Source organism: Euleptes europaea, chromosome 7 (genome assembly GCF_029931775.1).
Source record: "Euleptes europaea isolate rEulEur1 chromosome 7, rEulEur1.hap1, whole genome shotgun sequence".
Classification (NCBI taxonomy): domain Eukaryota; kingdom Metazoa; phylum Chordata; class Lepidosauria; order Squamata; family Sphaerodactylidae; genus Euleptes; species Euleptes europaea.
This window is the reverse complement of record NC_079318.1, coordinates 54,436,749-54,461,145: the sequence shown is the minus strand read 5'-3', so window position 1 is coordinate 54,461,145 and position 24,397 is coordinate 54,436,749. Positions and strand designations below refer to the sequence as shown.

Sequence of the window (24,397 nt, the reverse complement as noted above, 5' to 3'; positions counted from 1 at the left end):
CATAAGTAGAAAAAAGGTACAATTAAAATTTTAGTTGCATACAGTAATAGTACTGGAACGTCGATTATATTTTCAAGCTACTAAAAGGTCATTAACATTTTTAACATATTGTCTAATGTTTAAGGGACCCCACTTGCCATTGGGCAAGCTGACACCCTGGCCAGTCCACCACTGAATGCAACCCTAAACAAGAGTTACACCCTTCAAAACTCATTGACTGCAATAGGCTTAGGTGGCTGTAATTGTAGGATTGCACTGTAAATAAAGCTTCTTCACAATAAATGTATTCGCCTCAAGGAGCCACAAGTGGCTTTCATTCTCTTTGCTTCAACACAGTAATGAAAGCTACTCTTCCAGACCCCCCCACCAAAGTAAACACCACATGATAACACCTGGAATCAAATGAGTGTTTAAACACTAGCAGAACCAGCATCTTTGAAGGACCAAATGCCAAATCCTTATGCATGCTTGTGTATGTGTTATTTGCCACCAAGTTGCTTCTTGTACTAGTCATGATGCATACCTATTCTTTCCAGGATCAGAGGAGCATGCCTATTAGGTGCACTGGAACACAGGCAGGACAATGCTGCTGCAGTGGTCTTGTTTGTGGGCTTCCTAGAGGCACCTGGTTAGGCCACTGTGTGAACAGGCTGTTGGACCTTGGTCTGATCCAGCATGGCTTTTCTTATGTTCTGATTTATGGCAACCCTATCCATTAATGACCTCCGAAAGTTCTACCATGAACAGCCTTGCACATGTCTTGCAAACTGACGACTGTGGGTTCCTTTGAGGGGATCCATCTCGTGTTGGGTCTCCCTCCTCTTCTGCTACCTTCAACTGTGCCTAACATTATTGTCTTGCCCAGTGAGTCTTGTCTTCTCATAGTCAAAAAGGGCAAGAGTCCAGTAGCACCTTAAAGACTAACAAAAATATTTTCTGGTAGGGTATGAGCTTTCGTGAGCCACAGCTCACTTCTTCAGATACAGCTAGAATGTCTTCTCATAATGTGACATGCTTACTCAGAAGTAAACGCCATCGTATTCAATGGCTTTTACTACCAGGAAAATGCGCACGGGCTTGCTATACCTTCGTCCCGTTTTCTGCCTGAGGCGCGCTCGACACACCCACGTTATCCCCACCCTGCTCTTCCCTGAATCAACACAGGCGGCACCCATCCGCCCCGACCCTAACGCTTCAGCTCGACACCCTCGGACTGCGGCAAACAAACGCGGCCTCTTTAAGAGCGCGAAAGGCCCCGCCCACGCATTCCATGAAGTCTCCCCACGAATCACAAGCCAAGAGTGACGTAGCAGAGCCAATGGGCGTTCTCCTTAGTGCGAGGTGCGTGAAGCCGCCCTCGGGAGCGACGCGAAAGCAAGATGGAGGCTGTTTCTGAGGCGGCGGCTGAGGGCGAGCGACTCTCGCTTGCTGCCGGCGTCCCCGCTTCTGTCCCGGAGCGGCTCCAGCAGCGAGAAGCGGAACGGCGAGAGGAGGCGGAGCGGAGGCGGCGGGAGCGCGACGCGCAGGCGGTGCAAGAGGAGCAGAGCGACTTCTTCACGGCAGCCTTCGCCCGAGAGCGGGACTCGGTCGAGGCGCTGCTGGGGCCGGACTCGGACGAAGGCGCGGAAGCCGCCGCCGCCGCGAGGCTGGAGGAGGCGGCGGGGCGGCTGCAGAGCCTGCAGCGGCTGCTGACGGACTCGGTGCGCTTCCTGGCCCCCTACGAGGTGCGGCAGGCGCAGGCGACGCTGGCCAGGCTGCAGGGCGCCCTTTCCGAGCGACGCCTGGAGCTGCAGCCCAAGAAGCGCTTCGCCTTCCGGGCCCGCAAGAAGGAGGCCGCGGCGGCTCAGGAGCCCCCGGAGGCCTCCGCGCGGCCGCGAGCGTCGGCCGAGGCGGCCCCCCCCTCCTCCTCCTCCTCCGGGGCCCCGGCGGTTCCCAAGTGTGGGTTCAGCCGGGCCGAGGGGCAGGAGCTGCTGCTGGGCCCGGCCGAGCTGCTGCAGCAGGACGTGGAGTTGTCGCAGCTGCGCCGTTGCCGGGTGCGGCTGTGTGGCAACCCCAACACGCTGACGATGCGCGGCTGCCGGGACTGCGCGGTGCTCTGCGGGCCCGTGTCCACCTCGGCGCTGGTGGAGGACTGCAGCGGCTGCCTCCTGGCCCTCGCCTGCCAGCAGCTCCGCACGCACCAGACCACCCAGAGCAGCTTCTACGTGCAAGTGACTTGCCGAGCCATGCTGGAAAACTGCAGCGGCGTCCGCTTCGCCCCCTACGCCTGGAGTTACGCGGGCATCGAGGCCGACTTCGAGACGTCCGGCCTCGACAGAAGCAGAAACAATTGGAGCACGGTGGATGATTTCAACTGGCTGGCTCGGGATCAGCCCTCTCCGAACTGGAGTGTGATCCCGGAGGAGGAGAGAGTCTCTGATTGGAACTGAATTGGGAACTCTTTATCTGCCACCGTTTCTGCACTCTGGAGAGGGACTGGAGCTAGCCGCGTGGCAGAGGGTGTTCTCCTTGGCCATTTATGCGTGGAAGGTTTTGCCTTGGATTTGCCGCTCTCTAGATGCACATTTTCCCCATCTGAATTCTCAGAACTGTACGTGGTCGCTTATTGTTGAGTTTTAAGAATTTGGATGGGGAAAATGTGCATCTAGAGAGCAGCAAATCCAAGGCAAAAGCTCTCATGCATAAATGGTCCTTGTTAAAGGACTAAAGCACCTTATTTTTGTTTTGGTATGGGTTAAGCTAGATGTTATAATGAAGGTGCCAGAACACTTACCCCTTCCTTTTGTGTTGCCAGCTGGTGTCTGCTGGTGCTAACTTTCTCTGTATTGTGTGTCCACTCTGAGGTTCATGACAGGGCTGTCCCTAACAGAGAGATCCTGCCCGGTTTTGTTCTTTTTGAACAGAGCCCAACATTTGGGTGAGATAATGGCCGCATGACTGCAGCACAAATTTTAAAAAATGGTGGGATGCTTCATCTCTGCATCATGCTTGAGCAAGCGAGGTAAAAGCCTCCTTTATCCTGCTTCTGGCTCACACAATTTCTCTAGATGTAACAATAATACAAAGCATGTAGCACTGAGAATTGTTAGTGATTAGTGTTATATTTTTGTTTGCTAATTGCTCTTACTTAGGAGCGATTGTCATCTATACTCTTAATAAAGTGGAACTTGAATTGTATGGTATGGATAGCATTCATGTATAACGGGGTAATGGCTTGGAAATACTACAGGTTATTTGGGAATGGCAGAAATGTTGCTGTGTGCCTTTAGTTGGCTGCCTAATATTTCAAGTAATTCAAATTATGCTTTGCTTTCTGGAACAAACTTTGTAAGAACTTCGACTTTGTTTCAGATAGCTTTAATTCATAGGACTGCTCTAGAATTCTTTCCTTGACTCCTGCCAGTACAAAGAATTCTACAAAACTCCATTTATTTATTTGTTAAATTTATAACCCGCCCTCCCCTGCCAAGACCAGGCTCAGGGCGGGGAACATCAAACATATCAATATTAACAATAAAAGTAATAATTCTAAAATCAAACAATAAAACCCAATTAAAAACCCGGCCAGTGATCAATTGAAGCTTGAGAAACGTTATACTCTGACCTTGAACATGTTTGGTGCTTATAATTGCTTCAGTGCTGCTAATACTTGCAAGTATGTGCTTAAAAGGAGAAGCCAAAAACTTGCATTGGGCACAATCCAGTCGAAGTTAGACAAAAGTCACTGGAAGAAAGTTAAGCACATGCTTACTTTCCTGAAAACCATTTGTAGAATTGCTTAATAAACCTGGTTGTGTCCTTAATCCTTGAAGGTTCTGTAGCTGTCAGATTATTTTCACATTTAATGTGCTCTTTAAAACGTTTGCAAGTTTTGTACAAATATATACTGCGTCTGGACATTTCAGGGTTTTGTTAACAAGGGTTAAGCAGGTTACCAAATCTATATCTCATACAATTCAGCAAAATCAATATTGTTATTACTAGTCTCTGGATTTTATACTAACAAACTAGCTTTACAAAACAATATGGAAGGGACCTTAGCTATTGTGTTATTAAAATGTTTTTACTGTTAAGTACCTCTCATGGCCTGTTGGATTAAAACAAAAGTTTTCTTTGGAATTTTCTTTTGAGTGTATTTGTCAGTTACTGTACGCAGCTTCCTTTTCATGTAACAGACTGAGAGGCAGAGATCAGGTGGTTTCTAGCCCTGCCCTTGGACAGGCTGGAGGTGTTGCCTGTCTTTGTGTACTGCTTCTGGCAGCATATACGTGTACTGCTTCTGGCAGCATATATCCTCCCACAATGAAAAAGGATTCTTTCTGTATTTGCTGCATGGTGGTTGAAGTGGATGTAATGCCTTTTGGGCTGTGCATTTCTTTGAACAACTTGTGTGGGAAACTGGCACTGCCTCACACACTGCTCTCTGCCAGCACTACCTCTAGGCTGTAAAGGAAATATTTCATTCATGCATGCAGCTGTCTTTCTGCCATGTTGCTTGTGATGCATTAGCATTCCTCCCAACAATTTATTTGCCTTGGCCAATTGTGGTTCCTAATCAAGTTTGCAAACCATTTCTCAGGCAAAAAGTATAGTAGATTGTGTTTCTGAGCCACATTTCTGGGGGCAGAAGAGTAAGACTTCTGGCTGGCTCTGTTTTCAGTAGCTTGTGTCTTTCAGGGTGGTACCTTTGAAAGAGAGAATACTATACGTTTATCCAAGTTTTTAAGAGGTGTGGAGTAATGAGTTAAAAATCTCTGAAAGAAGGTGCAGTTTAGTTTCCCAGGTTTAATCCTTGTCTTACCTTTCCCAAATTTTTGAATGTGATTGCACTAGAACTTTTAACAGTGGACAATAACAGCAGCATTTATTTTTGGCGTGAGAGTGACAGCTTTGCCACTAGAAAGAATCTACCGGTAGTTTCCAGAAAGCACAGTAGCTGAGGTGCTAGTCAAGGAAAAGAGCAGCTAATCCTCCTCCCTGCTTTAGAGCAGTTGCCAGCAGCTGACCTAAAGGTGTTTTACTCTGGTTGTAGTTACCTACAAGCTACTTTTGGTTTGTGGGATTATGTATAAAATACAAATTGGTTTGTGGGATTATGTATAAAATAAGGATGGCCAACTGCTGAATGAAACAGCATTTTTATTTGGTTCCTACCATCATATTAAAGTAGTTTAAAGATACAGTTTTCAAGAGTTGCGTGAAAGAGATTTGGCTCTTAATTGGTATAGCTCATTGAGGGTGTAGATTAAATGCCCCCTGCTGTTGTGGTATTAAGAGACTTTATTCATGGTAGAGAGGATTGGGTTGCAGGACTAAAATATCTGGCCCTCAAACCACTCTGAATAGCCAATAAGGAGTTGTCCATGGTATAGAACAATAATAGGCGTGAACTTGTTGAGAAGGATCTGTCACCAAGGTTCTATTATGAACGCATAGACCATCTTAGGACAGAACTAACATGCTCCCGTGGGGTCCTATCTGATTATTTCTATATGATTATTTGCCAGTTCCTGATGTTGACAGATGGTGAAGTAAACCCCAAGTTGAGGCATGACTACTGCTGCCTGATCAAAATGAAGAGATTATTTCTCAGAGACTCTGCTTGCAATTTCTGCCATATCTACCTCAACCTCGCTTTTCCTAAATATTAAAAATCTTCTAGCCCAGTCACAACTACAAAATACTAGCTGTAGTCGTATATGTGAAAAGGGACTATCTGAACAGTCCATGTAACCTCTGAGATGAGTGTGCAGTTTCTGCTGGATGATTTTGGCAGGGTAGTTCTGAGCCTTTGTGTATCTTTTCCTTGCCAGCATAAGGCAACCAACAGCGTTTAAAATCTAAGCAGCTGAAAAAAATCACTGTGACCTGTTTTGTAGTCTAATAAAAGTATCTCCCCAAACTGGGTTCCTCTGTTCTGGGCTTGAAAGACTGCAGAAGTGACAACAGCTGAGAAAACATAAGCTGCCAGGAGCAAATTTTAATCTTTAATATCTAGGTTGTATAATTTACAAACCTTTTAAAAGCACGTTTAATAATCAGTTGGTCCAAATAGAAGTTTGTGTCTGAATGGTTTTATATTTCTTGTCATTTTATAGGCAGTCACTAGATGTTGCATCGAGATCCTCTCCACAGCTTTGTTTCCCCACTCCCATCTTTCTGTGAGGTCATTAAGTCATCTAGGAGGATTATTCTTCTGAAAATGTATCGCCTAAAGATTAGACGACTTCTTAATTTCCCCCAGTCAATTTTAATTCCTTTATTGCAGAATTTTTAAAGTTGAGCTAGGGTGGTTCACAAAGGTCCCACTTCCAGTGAAGGATTTTCAGTTGCTAGGATGAATGCAAGGAGGGTAGATACAAGCAAAGTATGTATGACTTGCTAACAAATTATCATTGCACCAGAGAGGATACTGAATATGCAAGCAAGCACTTCCCTAGAAAGAAATGCCAGAGAAAGATGCGTACTTCCCAGTCATTCAGATCTATATGCAAATGTGAACGTTTTCCAACCACTGTCTTACTGATACTGGGTACTGTATCCAACATTAGAACATCCTGTTGAATCTCAAGGTCAGTGAAAGTCTTGTCTTCTAAGTTGAGATGTTGGAGCAGAGATTCCTTTCTTATTTTTTTATTTTTATTTTTCAAACTTATAACCCACCCTCCCCCCCAAAGCCACCTCAGGGCAGGTAATATCATTCAGATATAAAATACCATTCAATGCATCTGGTCATTGATAAAATCAAACAATAAAACTCTAAAAAACCCAACATGATGGCTCACTAATTCACAAATATGCTGTGAACACCGTACAGGTGGCGCCCCTTCAGTCTGCATTATTCCCATTCAAAGGGGGGGAGGGGAGGCCAGTAAAGATGATATCGGTGGCTGTTCTCAGTTGTAGGCCTGGTATGTAGGTCAGTTGTAGGCCTGGCTTACTGTATTGTTGGCTGTATAGTCTGGACAGAACAGCTGTCCAGATGCTGAAACAGCATCAATAGGTTTTAAACAGCAGCAGGCAATACTATTTCAATGCAGTATTTTTTGGTGTTTTTCCCGTTTTCCCAGTTTGACCTAAATAATACCAGAAAGCGCCATAAGCATCTGAAATCCAAAGTGGGTGAAAATAATAGATATAATACATAAAAATAGTCATGTATTAAATTGAATGCATAATTAAAACAGCTCCACCCCTTTTTCTTGTTAGTTAAAATGATGTCTTCAGAATTTCAGAGAACTGAAAAGCATGCATACTGTGTTGTATTATTTTAGTTGTCTTAATAAAAGGTGTTTGTTCTGGACCAACACTGCTACTTACAATTTACTGTATGATCAGTTTTTGTTCCTCTAACCTCAGCAAGTCCTCTTCTGTCATTGGCCCAAGTGATTAGCCTATAAGCAGCTCAAGAGTCAAACCACTATTTCTGGATTTTTTTGGATCATAATTGTTAGTTTCTCAGTTGGGTTCAATTATTTTCCAACTGTCAAAGGTACGACATAACATATATATTTCGCTTTCAGGGCTACCATAAACTAAGATTTTCATTCATTTAAAAAGTGTCCCTAATTCCATCATTAAAAACACATAAGCCAAACAATGTCATTCAAGGTGAGCGAGAGAGGATAAGAATCAGCAGTTTCAACGGTTTCAGTACACTAATTTATCAAGTCAATGTACAGCCACACCTATGTCAATAAATCCTTTAACCAAAGAGCTGCCACTTTCCTAGGTGAAAAAAGATCATCTAGGAATGCAGCATCCTTTTATCTTTTGATCTTCAGTTGTATCTATCATGTGAAAACATTAATCCACTAAATAGTAAAAGGAGGGATTGTTTCCACTGCTCATCTGCTGGCAGAGATTTCTCTAAATTGGATCACACCAATTAGTATTAGAATGACGTCTTGTAGATCCAGCTTTAATCATCTGAAATGTAGAGGCTGTTTCTACTTTGTGCCCAAGGGGCCACCAGAAATAGTTGTACATGCTATATGCCAATAATCTCTTTTTTATTTATGTGGAAATTGTTAATTTTGGACCTCCCACAAACTTGCTCAAATATCTCGTAGCAAGATGGAAAGGCCAAACCATAATGGCTCAGGCAGAGTTACAGCATTTGGAGTCTTCAAGGCATGAATGGTGGTGGTGAATAGAGTTGTTCCCTTTCTGAAAAAGGATTGATTTTGAGGAGTCTTGGTAAATTTAACATTGCAAGGATGGCTGTGATGAAAATCAAGTTCAACCAGAAGAAAAGGGTAAAACTAGCCCAAGGACTATGGCTCATGAACTGGTTTTCGGTTTTTGCCGGGATCATCGTTTTTGCCATGGGGTTGTTTTTAAAAATTGAGCTCAGGAAGCGAAGTGAGCTGATGGACAATGCCGAGAGCCACGTTGTGCCCAATTCCTTGATATTGGTGGGCCTATTATCCTGTGGCTTCAATGGCCTCGCAGGCAAGATATGCTACGATTCTCTGGATCCTGCTAAGTTTGCAAAGTGGAAGCCTCTGTTGAAACTTTACCTGGCAGTTTGTTTCTTTTTTAACATCTTCATTTTTTTAGTGGCTCTTTTTTGCTTTCTGATGAGGGGCGCTCTGGATACTACTCTGGCAAATGGGCTAAAAAGTGGTATGAAGTACTACCGAGATACAGATACTCCAGGAAGGTGCTTTATGAAGAAGACCATTGACATGCTGCAAATTGAGTTCAAATGCTGCGGGAACAATGGCTTCAGAGACTGGTTTGAGATTCAGTGGATCAGCAACAGATACTTAGATTTTGCCTCTAAGGAAGTAAAAGAGTAAGTAGTTCAAGGGAATGTAATTGGTACTGCACTGTCCTTGTCTCCTACTTTCAGAACTTATATTAATTATCACTATAATGCAAATTATGCTCTCATACAGTGCCATATAACCAGCACTCTTTCCTAACTTCTGATTAATTCAATTTTGCCAACAAATTTTAGAAGAGAGGTTCCCAAACTGTGCACCATGGAGCATTTGGTGCTCCGCGAAACATCTCCTAGTGCTCCGTGAAGAGATTGGAAAGAGAAATACTACTGTCATTCGGTTTAGTATATAGGTGCTAAGTGAAAATTAGTGCTCCGTGACTAATTTCTCTCCTGAAAAGTGCTCCATGACTCAAAATGTTTGGGAGCCGCTGCTTTAGACTATTCAGATAGAAACAAAATGTAAGTTCATTAAAGACTTCAAGAGTTTGTAATCGCAATGGCATGTTGCTGTTTTTAATCAGGGAGATCGGCCTTGCAAACATGCAAAGAAATTACTTTATTGGCTGATAAACTCTCCCAGCATTTAATATACCGGCAGTATAGATATGTCAACTACTTTAAAGGCATCCTCAGGAGGAAATACTAGGATGGACTAAGTTGGTGAACAAGTCTAAATAGGACTTAAAGTCTTGCAACATGCTTAATAGTGCCAAAGTGCCGTTCTCTTCATTATTAGAAGTAAGTCCCATGCTGTTCACTGGAACTTATTACACAAATTTATCTGAGAATAATGCAGCATACATGCCACAGAAATAAATGGGACAAGTTAGTTGCAACTTAATTAAATCCAATGCATTTCAGTGAGATTCAATGCAACTAACTGTATTTGGATTGGAGCCTAAATAGCAAATAAATACTGTGTGCCTATTAAAAGGAGTACAGTTTAGGTTTATTGTAAATAAGTTCAGCCTTTTCCTACTTTACTTTAAAATGAGAAATGTCTGGGCAATTTTTTAAAAATAATTGTATATGCTAATGGTAGCATAATGCAAAATATTAGGTTTAGGGTTGCGTGATCTTTGTGCTTGATATTGGCTGTTTTGTTTGGAAGATCTTAAATTTGAGCTTTGGTTGGTGGTAGTTTGGTGAATAACGTTAAGGTAGGAAGTTGTAATACTGAAATCACACTGTTCTGCTGTTTTATTACAATCTTTCAAATTGTAATGCTGTGCTAAATACTACTCAGAAGTTAGGTCCCACTTTGTTTGGGCATAGTTTAAGTTAAAGAAATACTTTCTGATATAAATAACTACGGTACTTAAGAAAATCTAATGAGATGTTCACCCTGCCAGCATTAAATCTAGATTTGTGAGGTGGAACTTAATCCATCTACATCAGAAGGGCAAGTCATGGGGTGTGGAGGACAACAGTATGCAGTGCTTTAAAACATGATTGTAACAAATGCTGGTGATTGGGCATTGCTAGGTCTAGTCGTTGGTCTGAGAATACCTGATCCTATAGCAGTAATGAAACTAAGGTGATGCAGTAATGAAACTAAGGTAAAGGTTGCCAAGGAGATCTCCCACAATTACAGCTCATCTCCAGAAAATAGACATCAGTTCCCCTGGAGCAAACAGCTGCTTTGAAGGATGGACTGCATGGCATGTCCCTCTTTTCCCCAAACCCTGCCCTCCCCAGGCTTCACCCCCAAATATCCAGGAGTTTCCCAACCCAGAGTTGGCAACCATTATGTGAGTTCATTAGGAGTTTCATGCAAACCCTGCTGAGCATGGAAGAATGGGATATAAATACTGTGGTGTTTGTGACAACTCTGTTCCTTTAATCTGGCCAGTGTTTTAGATTGCACTAGTTCACTCCAGGACTGAGTGTGGGCAAGAACAGATAAAATATAAGTTGTTGTTACAGCAATTCCACACAGAGAAACAACCTCACTTATTAAACTGAGTTCCCGTTTAAAACTTTGCTGCCTCCTTATTCTGATGCCTAGCAAGAACACAACAAAGTAAATAAAAATATGAAGATCCAAGTTTAAGTTTGAAAGTGGTTCCTTTTTTAAAATCAGCTGCATAGAAGGTTAAGACTTTTGTCAAGATTTGTGATCATAGAAGTGAGTGAAACATATAGTACTTTAAAAATGCATAGAATGTAGCTGAACATACTCTTGCAAGCCTGATATACTTCATGCTGACGTCCTTCCTTTTTCATAAATGGAAGTCAGACCAAGCTATGTCAGTGTGCAGTTCTTCAAGGACTGTGAATGGAATTCTGCTACAAGAAAACCATGTTTCCCAGGCTGTAATCTGCATATTACTTTACAACATGTATATGACTTTTATTATGCATTTATGTTATGCAGGTATGTATGTACTTGATGGTAATACTGTGTAATCCACTGATGCAGCATTTTACAGTACCTCTCATGGAACTTGACCTAAAAAAGTATATAAAATCCCAAAACCTCTCCACTTAATCTCAGCCCAACACATTTCACTTGTTCCATTACCTGGCAACTGATTCTCACATGACGGTTTCCTAAATTATGAAGTTTCTTCCCCACAGCATTTTTGCCAAAGAATGCATAGACATTCATTGTGTAACATAGCCTTTTAGCAGTAGTAAAAGCCAGTCAGGGTGGTAGACAAAGGATTGATCTGCAATAGGCTGACGTGTCATCCAGTCTCACCCTGGGGACTTGGGGCACTCATTCTGTGAGGATAGCTGGGACCTGATGCAGAAAATTCTCAGCACCATCATTAGACTACAAATCTCAAGATTCTTTGGAGGGTGCATAATCAATATAAATTTGTACGAGTGACTAGGTAGACCTGGGTTAAAATCTCGGTTCAAACACAAAGATCACTAGATAGCTTTTGGCAGCTACTATACATTGATATGTATGTTGGTAGATAGTCCCACCAAGTTGCAGCCAATTTATGGTGATCCCACAGGGTTTTCAAGGCAAGAGATTAACAGAGGTGGTTTGCCATTGCCTTCTTCTGTTTATCGACCCTAGACTTCCTTGGTGGTCTTCCATCCAAGTACTAAGCAGGGCTGACATTGTTAAAACTTTATTAAGTTTAGAATGGACAACGCACAGCTCAGAAATTGATCGTCACTTGTTGGTGTTACGTTTGTGAAGAAATGCTACAGCCCTTGAGGCTTATTTGTACAATGGGTGTCCCTGAAATAGCAGTAGTCCTTTCTATTGCTTACATTCTTACATGATCCAAAGGAGACTGGTCAAAAGGAAAACAAGAGGAAACTTCCAATAAAAGGCTGATCAGCCGTGAAGCTTCCTAGGTAGTCTTGGGGCACTTCGTTTTTTCCAGTCGTTCTATTTATCTGACCATAAAATTAAATGTATAATAAATGCCTTGCTATCTCCCTGATCTCCCAGAAAAGAGGGTTTTTAATATGATAGGTAAAACAGAGTTATGAAGCACTGGACTGGATCTCACAGGTCCATTCCACAAGCAGCAGCAATTTCTCCTGGCACAAGGTGCCCTTCCCCTGATGCTAGAGACTTGAGCCTTTTGTGTCAGGGACAGGATCCTTGAGCTGGGGGAAATCGCTGCCATTAATGGATCAGGTTTGTAGGAGCCAGTCAATTTTACTGTGGAATCCTATGGATCAGAATGACTTGGGGAACATCAAAATCAGAAAATGCTTGTTGCCCTTTGTCTCATCTTTGTAGAGCCAGACATTTATCACAGGGGCATGATGATTTTCAGTTGTTGCACCCCTCCTCTGGACTAGGAGGAAGGGAGATCTACCTGTTCTCAAAAGGCATGCAAAAATATTCTGTTTCTGAACGTGTTTCTGATTAGTTGGGTTTGTTGGTCCTGGGTCTGAGTTACAGTTTGCTTTGCTGTTGCATTTATGGTGCTGATTTATATTAGTTTCATCATGTGTTGTAAATGACTTTATAAGTCACAGAGATATATTTAAATGTTTAAATATAAATAAATTTTATAACAATATATATATTTTTAAAATGGATAATAAGGTCACAGAACTATGTACATAAGTGGCACATGAACTCAAGATCACCTAACACAGATTAGTTCCTTTTTAGCAATCTGTGTAATCCAGGTAATTAGAGAGGATTTCCCTGGCCTGTTGCTCCAAAGTGGGTCATTGAAGTTTACATCAATATGATGAATCCACAATCTAGAGTAACTGAGTAGGTAATAAATATCTATGTATATATGAATCTAATAAATATCTATGTATATATGAATCTAGAGCCAGCATGGTGTTGTGGTTAAGAGCAGGGGTCTCTAATCTGGAGAATCGGGTTTGATCACCCCCTTCCTCCGCATGAAGCCTGTTGGGTGACCTTGGGCCAGTCACAGTTCTCTCAGAACTCTCTCAGCCCACACGGAGACAGGAAATGACAAACCACTCCCAAATGTCTTTCCTAAAAAACCTACGGGGTTTCCATAAGTCAACTGTGACTTGACGGCACACACACGTATTATTTTTTTTGGGGGGGAGGGAATGGGGGGGAGGGAATCCCCACCCTTCCTCCAAGGAATTCTAGTCAGAATACTTGGTTCTTTTCTCCATTTGACACTCACTAAAAATTTTAGTTTGGTTAGGCACAGGAAGACTGACTGGCCAACTGTCATGTAGCAAGTTTCATGGCAAACAGCATTTGAATCTGTTGTATTCAGTGCTCTAACCACCACACCACTCCCAGTATGTAAAAAGTTTAGAAACACCAACTGTGGAGACTTGTTATCAGTGGCGGACTGGGTCTAAAAATATTGGTTGCCAGGAGACAAAGGCTGGGGGGAGTCCCACCCACAACTATAAGGCTATCATTTATTTGTATTAATTTTTATTTTTAACATATTGTCTAATGTTTAAGGGGGCCCACTTCATCAGGGGCCCACAGGGCCCACTTGCCATGAGCAAGCTGACACAATAGCCAGTCCGCCACTGCTTGTTATGTTGACCCATTTTCCCTCAGTGGTCATCAGTCCCCTCTATTAACAGAATGGGTTGTTTTCTTTACTGACTGTGCTTTACATGTTTACAGTCGCATTAAAAGCAACGTAGATGGCAGATACTTGGTGGACGGCGTCCCCTTCAGCTGCTGCAATCCAAGTTCCCCACGACCATGCATCCAGTACCAGGTCTCTAATAATTCAGCTCACTACAGCTACGACTATCAAACAGAGGAGCTCAACCTATGGAACCGTGGCTGTAGGGAAGCTCTTCTTAAATACTACAGTGGCATGATGAGCTCTATGGGAGTTGTCGTCCTTCTTGTCTACGTTTTGGAGGTAATTCATTATTTGTTCCTATATCTTTGTTTTTTTTTAAGGCACTAAAAGAATGCCCCTATACAGGAGTGTAAGAAAATTGTTTTAGGTAGCATTGGAAATTAGAAGCAGTAAGTCTCTAAAATGGTGGCTGATGTGGTTCAACAAACATTGCTCCGACATTAATCCCACAGGGCAGGCAGACCCTGTGGTGTAGCAGTTCCTGCCCCTGTGCATTATATGTGAGCAGAGATCCACATGGCATAAGTGTAGATGCATGAATTGTATCAGAAAAATAATATGTGCAGACTCATCCTAAAAGTAACTCCCTGATCAAATTTGCAGCTGCTGTGTGCATCCTAGTCTTGTTGACAGCCAGCTTGAGTCTCATGTACAAAGGATTGGAAAGGCATGACATTACGAGTCACTCAAAGTTGTTTGTGTCAGTTTCTCAAAAAAATACAATCCTGAAGTAACATTTCCCTTTTGACAATTACAGCATTAAAAAAAAAAAAACAGCCCCAAGACTCAACACCTCTTTTGAAAAAATATACCTGTGCGGAATTTGTTTATCTGATTCTAAACTGGGCCCTAGAGTGTGGATCAAAACATCCATACAGTGTGCCCACTGACAGACCAGGGGGGTGTCTACAAATCAGAGGAAAGCCCCAGGTTTGCCCAAATATCTGAAATCTAAAAAAAACCCCATCAGTTCAAAACTCCCAAAATAATAGAAGCAAGGCGTGTAGCTTTAAGAGAGGGATGCTGACCTAGATCTTGTGAGACTATTTTTCCAATATCTTGGAGGCCATTTATTGGGTTGCTCCTCAGTCACAACAATATTGCAAAACTGCCGGTCAAACACTGGGGGAATAAAAAAAAAGGATGGAAGGAAGGAAGGAAGCAGGGAAAAGGGGAAAGAAGAAGGAGAAGATGAATGGGAGAGAACACTTAGTTACATCGGTGGTAAGAGACTTTGGAGGTGGTTTGCCATTTCCTGCCTCCATGTCACATCCCTGGTATTCCGTGGAGGTCTCCCATCCAAATGCTAGCCAGGGTCAGGGTTGAGAGTGTGTGACTGGCCCAAAGTCACCCAGCAAGCTTCCATGGCACAAGTAGGGATTTGAACCTGGGTTTCCCAGGTCCTAGTCCAACACCTAAGACTAAATAATTAACAGTTTGCTGTCTTTAATTGGTATCCTAGATCTGCTTCCTGAAGTAGGCTGCTTCACCAAACCTAATAAGGCCAGCTCTGCTGAACCAAAAGAAGCAGCTTCTCGGTGATCATGAATAATTAAGGTTGCCTGCCTAAAGATGGGAGAAACCAGAAACTGAACTAATTAAATTGTTGTTCTGAGGAAAATGGGTTACTATGCCCCAGTATTGGCACCAGTTGTTAACAATAGTATTCTTCAAAGTACAATATAAGTGATAACCTGCTCATGGTTTATCAATTCAAGATGTTATCAAGACATTGTCCTTTCTATTTTTCCACTAAAGCTCTGACAGCACTGGTTAATCAGTAAGTTCTTTTATCTTCCCTGTACTGATTTTCCATTACAATTCTTACAAGAGGGTAAGAGAAGAGGGCAATGGATGTTTTACCTCCATTAGGAAGTGTTTAGCTTTTCAGATAGGCAACAGAAAAATCATTGTATCCCATTGTTTAATCTAATTTAAATGGAATAATCTACTTTTTAGCCAGGCGCCAAGATCCAGGTCAGAATATATCTATCCATTTATCTTGGACAAATCCATTGGAAGGATTCTGACCACTTTACTGGAGAAATCTTCATGGTGAGCAATCCGAGCAAGGCTGTTAATTATAGGACATTTTGGAGGTAATGAATTCATAGGGTTGCCACAAGTTGCCATAAAACAACTTGATGGCACTTACACACACTAGGCAGTGCTTCAGAGCTGTGGATTCACTTTAGTAGAACTTGATTTTCTGTATGATCACTGCAGCACTGTTGCCTCACTGGTAACTTCTATAACAGTCTGATGTCAGCACGTTTAGGCACAACATTCGGTGTCATTGTTCTTAGCTAGAAGGGTTCTAACACCTCTTTTTTAACTCAAATGGCTGCCATCTTGCTGCTGGCATGCAGGCAGAGACATATGTTGCAGCAACATAGAGGTCTGCTGCCCCAATTACTTAGAGCTGAACCATCTTCATTTGCTGCTAAATATACATAATTATACCCTTACTGCTGTGTTCCATTTTTTTTTTACTCAAGTTGGAGGGTGGGCGGGGGGAACACTCTTAACATAAGAAAAGCCATGCTGGATCAGACCAAGGTCCATCAAGTCCAGCAGTCTGTTCACACAGCGGCCAACCAGGTGCCTCTAGGAAGCCCACAGACAAGGTGACCGCAGCAGCATTATCCTGCCTGTGTTCCACAGCACCTAATATAATAGGCATGTTCCTCTGATCCTGGAGAGAATAGGTATGCATCATGGCTAGTATCCCTTTGAACATGTCCCCTCTTAAAGCCTTCTAAGATGGCAGCCATCACCACATCCTGGGGCAGGGAGTTCCACAATTTAACTATGTATTGTATGGTCCTCTGGCAACAGCTCAAACACTGGAGTTCAAAGCCCTGGAGCAAGGGATCAAGATGTAATATACAGCAAGCGCTGGTGTGGTGAAGTGGTAGTAGTGTCAGACTAGGACCTGGGACACCCAGGTTCGAATCCCTCGCTCAACCATGAAAGCCAATCAGGTGACCTTGGGCCCATCACAATCTCTCAGCCTAACCTACCCTCACAAGGTTCTTGTTTAGTGGGTTGGGTGGTGGAGGAACAATGTGAAAAGCTCCTTTGAGTCCTCAATCAAGGAGAAAAGCAGGATATACATAAAAATGAGCATTAAATATGGTCCTGTTGCTAGAGAACTGATTTTTAATGGTAAGAGAAACCCAGTTTCAAATACCAGCTCAGCTTGAAGCCTAGGAGGCAACTTCACTCATGTGGCAGCAAATCCAGATATATGTATTCTGTTTTTATTGTGCTGTTCCATTGAGAAGCTTAAGGAATCCCCTTCCTCTATTTTATCCTCTCAATAGCCCTGTGAGGTATGTTAGCCTGAGAGGGAATGACTGGTCCAAGGAGCTGTAACCAATGCCAGTATACAGCTATACAGCTGACAAACATGTATTTCCCACATTCATACTTGATGCATAAAATGTCTGACCAAGATAAAGTTAGTGGTGGCAAAGCCACACTAGTGGGAAAAGATAGTTTCAGCTATTGTGAACCTGTTATGTTTGATGGGACTTAAATCATGACCAGTTTTAGTTGGATTGCAGCTCATGGATTTAGACCTTAAAGATGGCTTCTTCCTCCTCCAGCAGCCTTTGGAGCTTCCCCCACCCCGGCACGTTTGCAAACCTCCATGTAGGGTTGAACCAGCAGGAGTCTGGGGGGAGGAGGTGAGGTGGAGTTTCTGGTGATTCCTAGAAAGGGCTGGTGTAACTTCTAGGTTTTCCCTGGAAGTGAAGTCTCGCCATCAGCCCAATGGTGATTTTTTTTTTGTTTATTTATTTTTAACATTTCTATGCCTCCTTTCCATCCTAATAGGGTCAGGCTTCATGTGGAGTGGGGAATCAACCCCAGTTCTCCAGATTAGAGTCCTGCTGCTCTTAACCGCTACACCATGCTGGCTCTGAACTAATAATTACAATTATATTAAATAGAGCTATGCCTGGTCCACTAATCAGTATCCTTTTCCAGAAAGCTATACGAATTCTAGCTTTTCTCTAAAGCGCTTGGAAATGCAGCATTTGTCATTTTCTCTCTCTCATACATATATGCAGACATACACAGACCTATAGGTATGCTAAAATTTCCTTTAGTTTATCAAGGAGTGGAAGAAAAGACTCAATTCCAAGAGAAAGGCAAGCAAGTGTATAAATGATAAATCTGTGTAGTACATTAAGCAATCTGTTTTTAGGTGGCAGTGCAAGGTTGGGAGGCAGTAACTTGACTGTGGTCTAGTTTACATATCACTGGAGCATTATTAGGGTTGCCAACTGCCAGTTAGTAGCAGGAGATCTCCTGCTAATTCAACTGATCTCCAGCCGATAGAGATCAGATCACCTGGAAAAAAATGGCCGCTTTGGCAATTGAACTCTATGGCATTGAAGTCCCTCCCCACCCTCCTCAGGCTCCGCCCCAAAAATCTCCTGCCGTTGGTGAAGAGGACCTGGCAACCCTAAGCATTATGTCTGAATGGCTGGACTCCACACTGCTCTTGGTAATGTCTGTTGGAAGGAATCGTGGGGTAGGCAGCTATTTCTGCTGGCATGGGAAAGAACCACGTAATTTGACTTGTCTCACAGACATTACCTGATATGACCCCAGCTAGTCCAATCTCATGAGCTCTTGGAAGCTAAGCAGGGTCAGCCCTGATTAGAACTTGGATGGGAGGCTACCAAGGAAGTCCAGGGTTGCTACGCAGAGGCCAGCAATGGCAAACCACCTATGAACATCTCTTGCCTTGAAAATCCTATGGGTTTGTCTTAAATCAACTGGATCTGATGGCAAAAAAATAGACATTACCAGAGCAGCGTGGGATCCAGCTATGGGAAAACAAATCCCCTCATAATGTGTTAATCTGCACTAAGTATAGATTTGAAACAGATCTGCCAGATTCAGACCTGAAGGTGCACCTCACGGTTGCTCAATAACGTAGCCTTTTAAACATGTTTTATCTCTGCCATATTCACCACTTTCTTCTTAAAGAAAGGTTGGTGACCTGAGCAGTCACTAATAATCTATGCTCTGATGGCTGCTGATGCTTTTAAACAATATTTTCACTACAGCAGCCCATAGAAGGTGAGGATGAGGAAGAGAAAGTGGAGGCAATGGTTGTTGAGTATTTATGATATCAGGCAGCATATGTAGATTCTCTTCCCTGGTATCAAGAGAAAAACTCCGGCAACATCATTACACAGTCCTCTGGTGTCGAAGTTGTAGTGTTGCATTGTCTTGCCAGACCTTGCTGCTAATTTGTTTATACTTTACTGGAAGCTGCGGTGAGAGAGAATACTGGGTTTTGAGAAATATTCCGATTTATATTCTCTGCCTTCCTCTACTGCTGTTTAGATACTTTGTTCTTAATGATGGGGCTGAGGAGGGGCCATGGCTCAGTGGTAGAGCATCTGTTTGGCATGCAGAAGGTCCCCCGTTCAATCCCCGGCTCAATCTCCAGTTAAAGTGACCATACAAGTAGGTGATGTGAAAGACCTCAGCCTGAGACCCTGGAGAGCCACTGCCAGTCTGAGTAGACAATACCAACTTTGATGGACCAAGGGACTGATTCAGTTTAAGGCAGCTTCATGTGTTCCTGTGACGGTGGACAAGAAGGGGAACGTTGACTTCGGATATTTAATATTGCAACAAAGTTGCTTTTATAATTTGTGGGAAAGACATAGGAGGTAATAAACACCAAGCTTCTTTGCTTTGAGCGCTTTCCAAATTTTTGTGTCTTCCGGGCCAGAGGTAGCAGCTTTGCTGTCCCAGGATTTTATTAGTGGTCCCTGCAGTAGCCCAGATGACCGATCGACGGCCTTCAAGTAAAGAGGATAACAGCTGTTCGTAATACTAAATGAAAGGAAAATTGGAAAGAAAGAAAAGTTGGAACTGGAGCTGAGAAAGCTACTTTTTGGTGAAGTGTTAAGTGAGAGTATCAAATTAGCAATAAATCTTCAAGGGAGTGTCAAGATGAAAGTCTTCCACAATTAAAGGGGAATTGTTCTTCTGTTCCTCTAACTCCCTTTGCCCTGATTAAGTGGTCCTGACTCATGAGAAGGAATTATCTGCTGTTTGGTTATACATTTAATTGCTCAGTTGTTAATATTATGGTCTCTGAGCATAAGAAAAGAGCTAGGCCCGGGGCAAGTCTTCAAAAGGCAGTCCTCCACCTTTTAAGCAAACTGAATCTTAAGAAGGAAAAAAATCCCACTTGTTTAATGTTTGCTCGTGGAAAAAGTACAGATTCTAATCTGTGTTAGTGTTTGTGAATACAGAGATCTGGAGGTACTAATTTTCTGGGTTAGGAAACACCCTGTCTAGTGTACCACACTGGAACATGGAACACCTTTCACAAACATCTCAGGGAGTATTGCCCACCTGAAAAAGAGATTCCTCACGAAAAGTATTTGGTTGTAATTGGATGTATAATAAAAATTGCCCCTTATATTGTTCTTAATCTGCAGAAAGTTAAATTCTATAAAAAAAAATGCCCAACCTTTACTATTAAAACAAACAGCCCATCCTAATTTGAGCTAATCGCCTCAAGCCAAAGCTGAAGTAAACAGATTGGCTTTAAAAGATCAGTCTTTGCTGCTATTACAGAGCCATCTATAGCATATATGCAAACATGTGGAGTTGCTTTGCTTTATACACGATGGAGAAACCTGGAAGGAAATGTGTTCTCAACAGTCTTTACATTTAAGTGTAATATAAAGTCAGTAAACTGAATGCATGTATCATGGAAGTCTTATACAGACCTAATATTCCTCTGTTGTAGAATGTACGATTTATTCTTCAGAGAAATGGGCCACTACCATTTCTGTCAGTCTTTCATCATTCAGCGCCCAATCCTAGATTTTGACCAAATGTATGCCTATCAAGCAGGCATTCATGGGACAAATTAGAAATGTTCAGTGATCAGCGGATTTCTATGAGTCTTAAACACAACTAGGTTTTAGTGGATCAGGGCTCTTATATTTTCGCGTAAACCTTAACAGTGCCGCAAGTAAAGGCCATTGCTACCATCCCAAGGACTTAGCTGAAGTGACCTTACATGAAACAAGGGGTTTATTCTCAGAACAAAATGTTTTGAACCAGGTTGATACCAAATGCCCAAAGACCATCTGGGGGCTTTATTCTGTAAAATCTTCACCACAGTGGAAGCGTATGGCAAATATCTTGCACACCAGTGCTTCATGGGAGAGTTCTTTGGACTACTTTAGAACTATAAGGTGGGACCTATTCCTTTAAAAATAAGTTACATTTGAAAATGCTATGAAAGTTCCAAGAGGTTTTTTTGTTGTCTTTTTGTCATGTCTGTGGCACAATCCAGGACAACAAGATCTATGAGAGGCACTTCTGTTTTTGAAAGAATGATCATTCACATCATTTCCCTAAAAATATTCAGTTTGGGTTAATAGTTGGGGACCGTTTATCCTTATACCTTAATAACGTTAAAACTGTTATTTTGTGCAGGTACTGCTCTTAAAGATCTCTCTCCTCTGCCCCAATCACAATCCCAGTTATTCTTGGAGAGAAGTCATAACAGTTAACTAGATTATACGTGCCATGTGTGAAATAAATACGCACTTAGAACATTCCCCATCCCCCATTTAACTTTTGCCATTGCAAAGAGCAGAAATAAGAGCTGATTTCTTTTCAGCTTGAGTTAAGGAAGACCCACTGTGCGCAACACAAATATCTATGCTACAGGGCCTGGCCTTAGAAATTTATTTCTAGGAAGAGACGTCTATGGCCTCAGGAGAAATTGTCTTCCACTGTATTTGGGGGTGGGTAGGTTTGTTGTTTATTACTCTTAATTAAATTGTTACAGGATTTATATATATGATTTTGTGATGGATTTTAAGTGTTGTAAGACTGGGGAGGGTGGATATAGCCATGGCTGAAAAGTGCAATATAATTAATAAATCTTTCACCTACTGAAAATATTCCTTTTCTTCGAAGCTAATTGATTAAAAAGGTAACTGAATTTCTGTTTGGGAGTGACAACCTATATCAGGGATGGTAAACCAAAAGTACTCTTCAAACATGCTGAAGCAGAGCGTCCAATTATTTGGGATGGGGGATGTGAAAAGTTTTCAAATATTAGTTTGATCTATAAATAAAAGCAAGTAGAACTGCAACCCAGAATGGGCACATATCTAGAGGACCAGAGCACAGCCTTATTATGAAACCTTTAGTCTTAACAGCCTATTAAAGACGTTGTGATGTCAGAGTCAGCAGATCCAAATTAAGCCATCCCAGAGGTAAATAAAATAATTAACAATTTGATGTTTCTAAATACCTAAATCTGATATTTGAGGCAGGTCACCTCTCTCCATCGATAGGACTGGACTACTATTTCTAAACCAAACCTTAGAAAATACATTAAGCTGAGTAAATGGCCTCCTTTATAAACTCCTAATTTCTAATGGTGGGAAGCTAATTGCCAGCTGTCATCCTGGTGATCCTTCCTATTGATTTAAAGATTTTCAAGCAGCGAGAATGATGCACTTGCTACTTCACCAGGCCACTTCTCACAGACGATTTGGTAGGCTTGTGGGGCGGTCCAGATAGATCCATCATCAGCGTGCTCCTCAACTATTCACTCAAGAGCTGAATCAAATAGAACAATTATCATTCTTTTTTTTAAAGAGTATTTGTGAGAAACTGTATAGTATCAGTACTCATTCAAGAGCTGGTGGAAATGTGAATGTCACTGATACCATAAAAATATTCAAGCATCATGAGATAAGGAGCCCCGTGGCGCAGAGTGGTAAGCTTGTGACCTGAGTTCGATCCCGACGGGAGTCGGTTTCAGGTAGCCGGCTCAAGGTTGACTCAGCCTTCCATCCTTCCGAGGTCGGTGAAATGAGTACCCAGCTTGCTGGGGGTAAAGAGAAGATGACTAGGGAAGGCACTGGCAAACCACCCCGCAAACAAAGTCTGCCTTGGAAACGTCGAGATGTGACGTCACCCCATGGGTCAGGAATGACCCGGTGCTTGCACAGGGGACCTTTACCTTTATCATGAGATAAATAACTATCAAACCCACACTAACACATTGTTCATTTATCATCTTATATTGCAGGGCTCTATTGTTTATTTATTTAAATATTTATACCTGGCTTTCCTCTCCAACGAGGACCCAAAGCAGCTTGCTAGCCCTGCTCAATCTTATCTTCATCATAACCACCCTGCAAGGTGGGTAGGGTGTAGGGTTGCCAGGTGCCCAGTGGTAGCGGGCAAACCCCCGGCAATTCACCCCTCTGCCCGCTGACCAGCTGACAGTCGGCCGGCAAACTTGCACGCATGCGTACATGCCGTGGCACATCACTTCCGGTTTACAACTGGAAGTGCTGCCTCGTGAGGGGCCTTATACCACTCAAACTCCCAGTCAAACTGGGAGTTTGAGTGGTAAAGGGCCGCTTGCGATGAGTTTACACCCAAAAGGGCCGCATCGCAAGCGGAGTTTGAGTGGTATAAGGCCTCTTGCGAGGCGGTGCATCAGTGCACGTGATCCACTCAGCTCTGCCCCAAAACCTCCTGCCGGAGGAGAGGGGGGACCTGGCCCTAGTAGGGTAGGCAAAATAGATGCCCAAGATCACCTAGCGAGTATTTATGGAAGAGTGGGGATTGGAGCCCTGCATCTCTCAGACCCCAGTCTGGCACTCTAACTACTATACCACCCTGGCTCTCTTTGTGCAAAGAAGTTCTGAAATAGGCTACAAGTGCAATATATTCAAAAGCTGAACAATTGGAGGGGAAGGCTAGAGATACTCCACGCCTGGCATGCCACTTGCTCTAGGCCCTGCATTGCTAGAAGTCAATCCTTTTTGGGTTGCACAAATGAAATGTGGTTCCAGCTTTGGGCTGGGAAGAAAGTGTGTTTCATCTATCAGAAGTTTGTGAAACACTGCTGTGAATTGGGACACAGGCCGATTGTTACTCATTTTTATCGTCCTTTCATTCTGTGTCCCATGCAGGTGTCAATTATGGTAGGGTTACGGCTGTTGCATACCTCACTCGAGAACATCCCCAATCCCGAAGACCCTGACTGTGAGAGTGAAGGGTGGATCTTGGAGAAAGGCTTTAAAGAAACTATCAAATCCGCCCTGGAAAGTTTGAAAAAGATTGGTAAGTTTAATCAAGTGGAAGCTGACGGTGCGGAAGGTGAAAAAACCCAAGCTGTCACAACTGTCAGCTGAGCTTCTTGGTTGACAAGACTGTTCCTAAAGACTAAGAATTGTGAATATTCGCTTTTTAAAAGGTATAAGCTATCACAACTTTACATTTGTCAAAACAAAACCCTCACTTTTATACTTATGGCAAATGCAGTCTAGTGCATTTGGGGCTAATACAGGCATCTTTAGATGTGTAAGACAGCTGATATCTTCTATGAGAAACAGGCAGAACATGAAGTTTTAAAGCAAATACATCCATTTGCTAGGGGCATGGGCATGATATTCACAACTCATGTTAACATTCCTTAATGTGGAGAATTGGAAGGAAAAGGAGGAATTTAAAGTTAAATATTTTTGTACTTAAGTTTACATATATATTTGGAAAATCAATATACTGTTTGTTAGATAAAGGCCATTAAATATATCTATAGTAA

The 24,397-nt window shown here is 42.5% G+C and overlaps 2 protein-coding genes across 2 annotated transcripts; both read left to right on the top strand.

Moving 5' to 3' along the window:
* The first annotated feature begins 1,379 nt into the window (after positions 1-1,379).
* TBCC (tubulin folding cofactor C) lies at positions 1,380-2,444 on the top strand. Its single transcript, XM_056853144.1, has one exon. The coding sequence runs from the start codon at positions 1,380-1,382 to the stop codon at positions 2,427-2,429; it is 1,050 nt and encodes a 349-aa protein (XP_056709122.1). The 3' UTR covers positions 2,430-2,444.
* Positions 2,445-8,168: 5,724 nt separating this feature from the next.
* On the top strand, positions 8,169-24,182 carry PRPH2 (peripherin 2). The gene is made up of 3 exons (XM_056853143.1): positions 8,169-8,800; positions 13,797-14,043; positions 23,766-24,182. The coding sequence occupies exons 1-3, from the start codon at positions 8,220-8,222 to the stop codon at positions 23,985-23,987; spliced, it is 1,050 nt and encodes a 349-aa protein (XP_056709121.1). The 5' UTR covers positions 8,169-8,219; the 3' UTR covers positions 23,988-24,182.
* Positions 24,183-24,397: the final 215 nt, after the last annotated feature.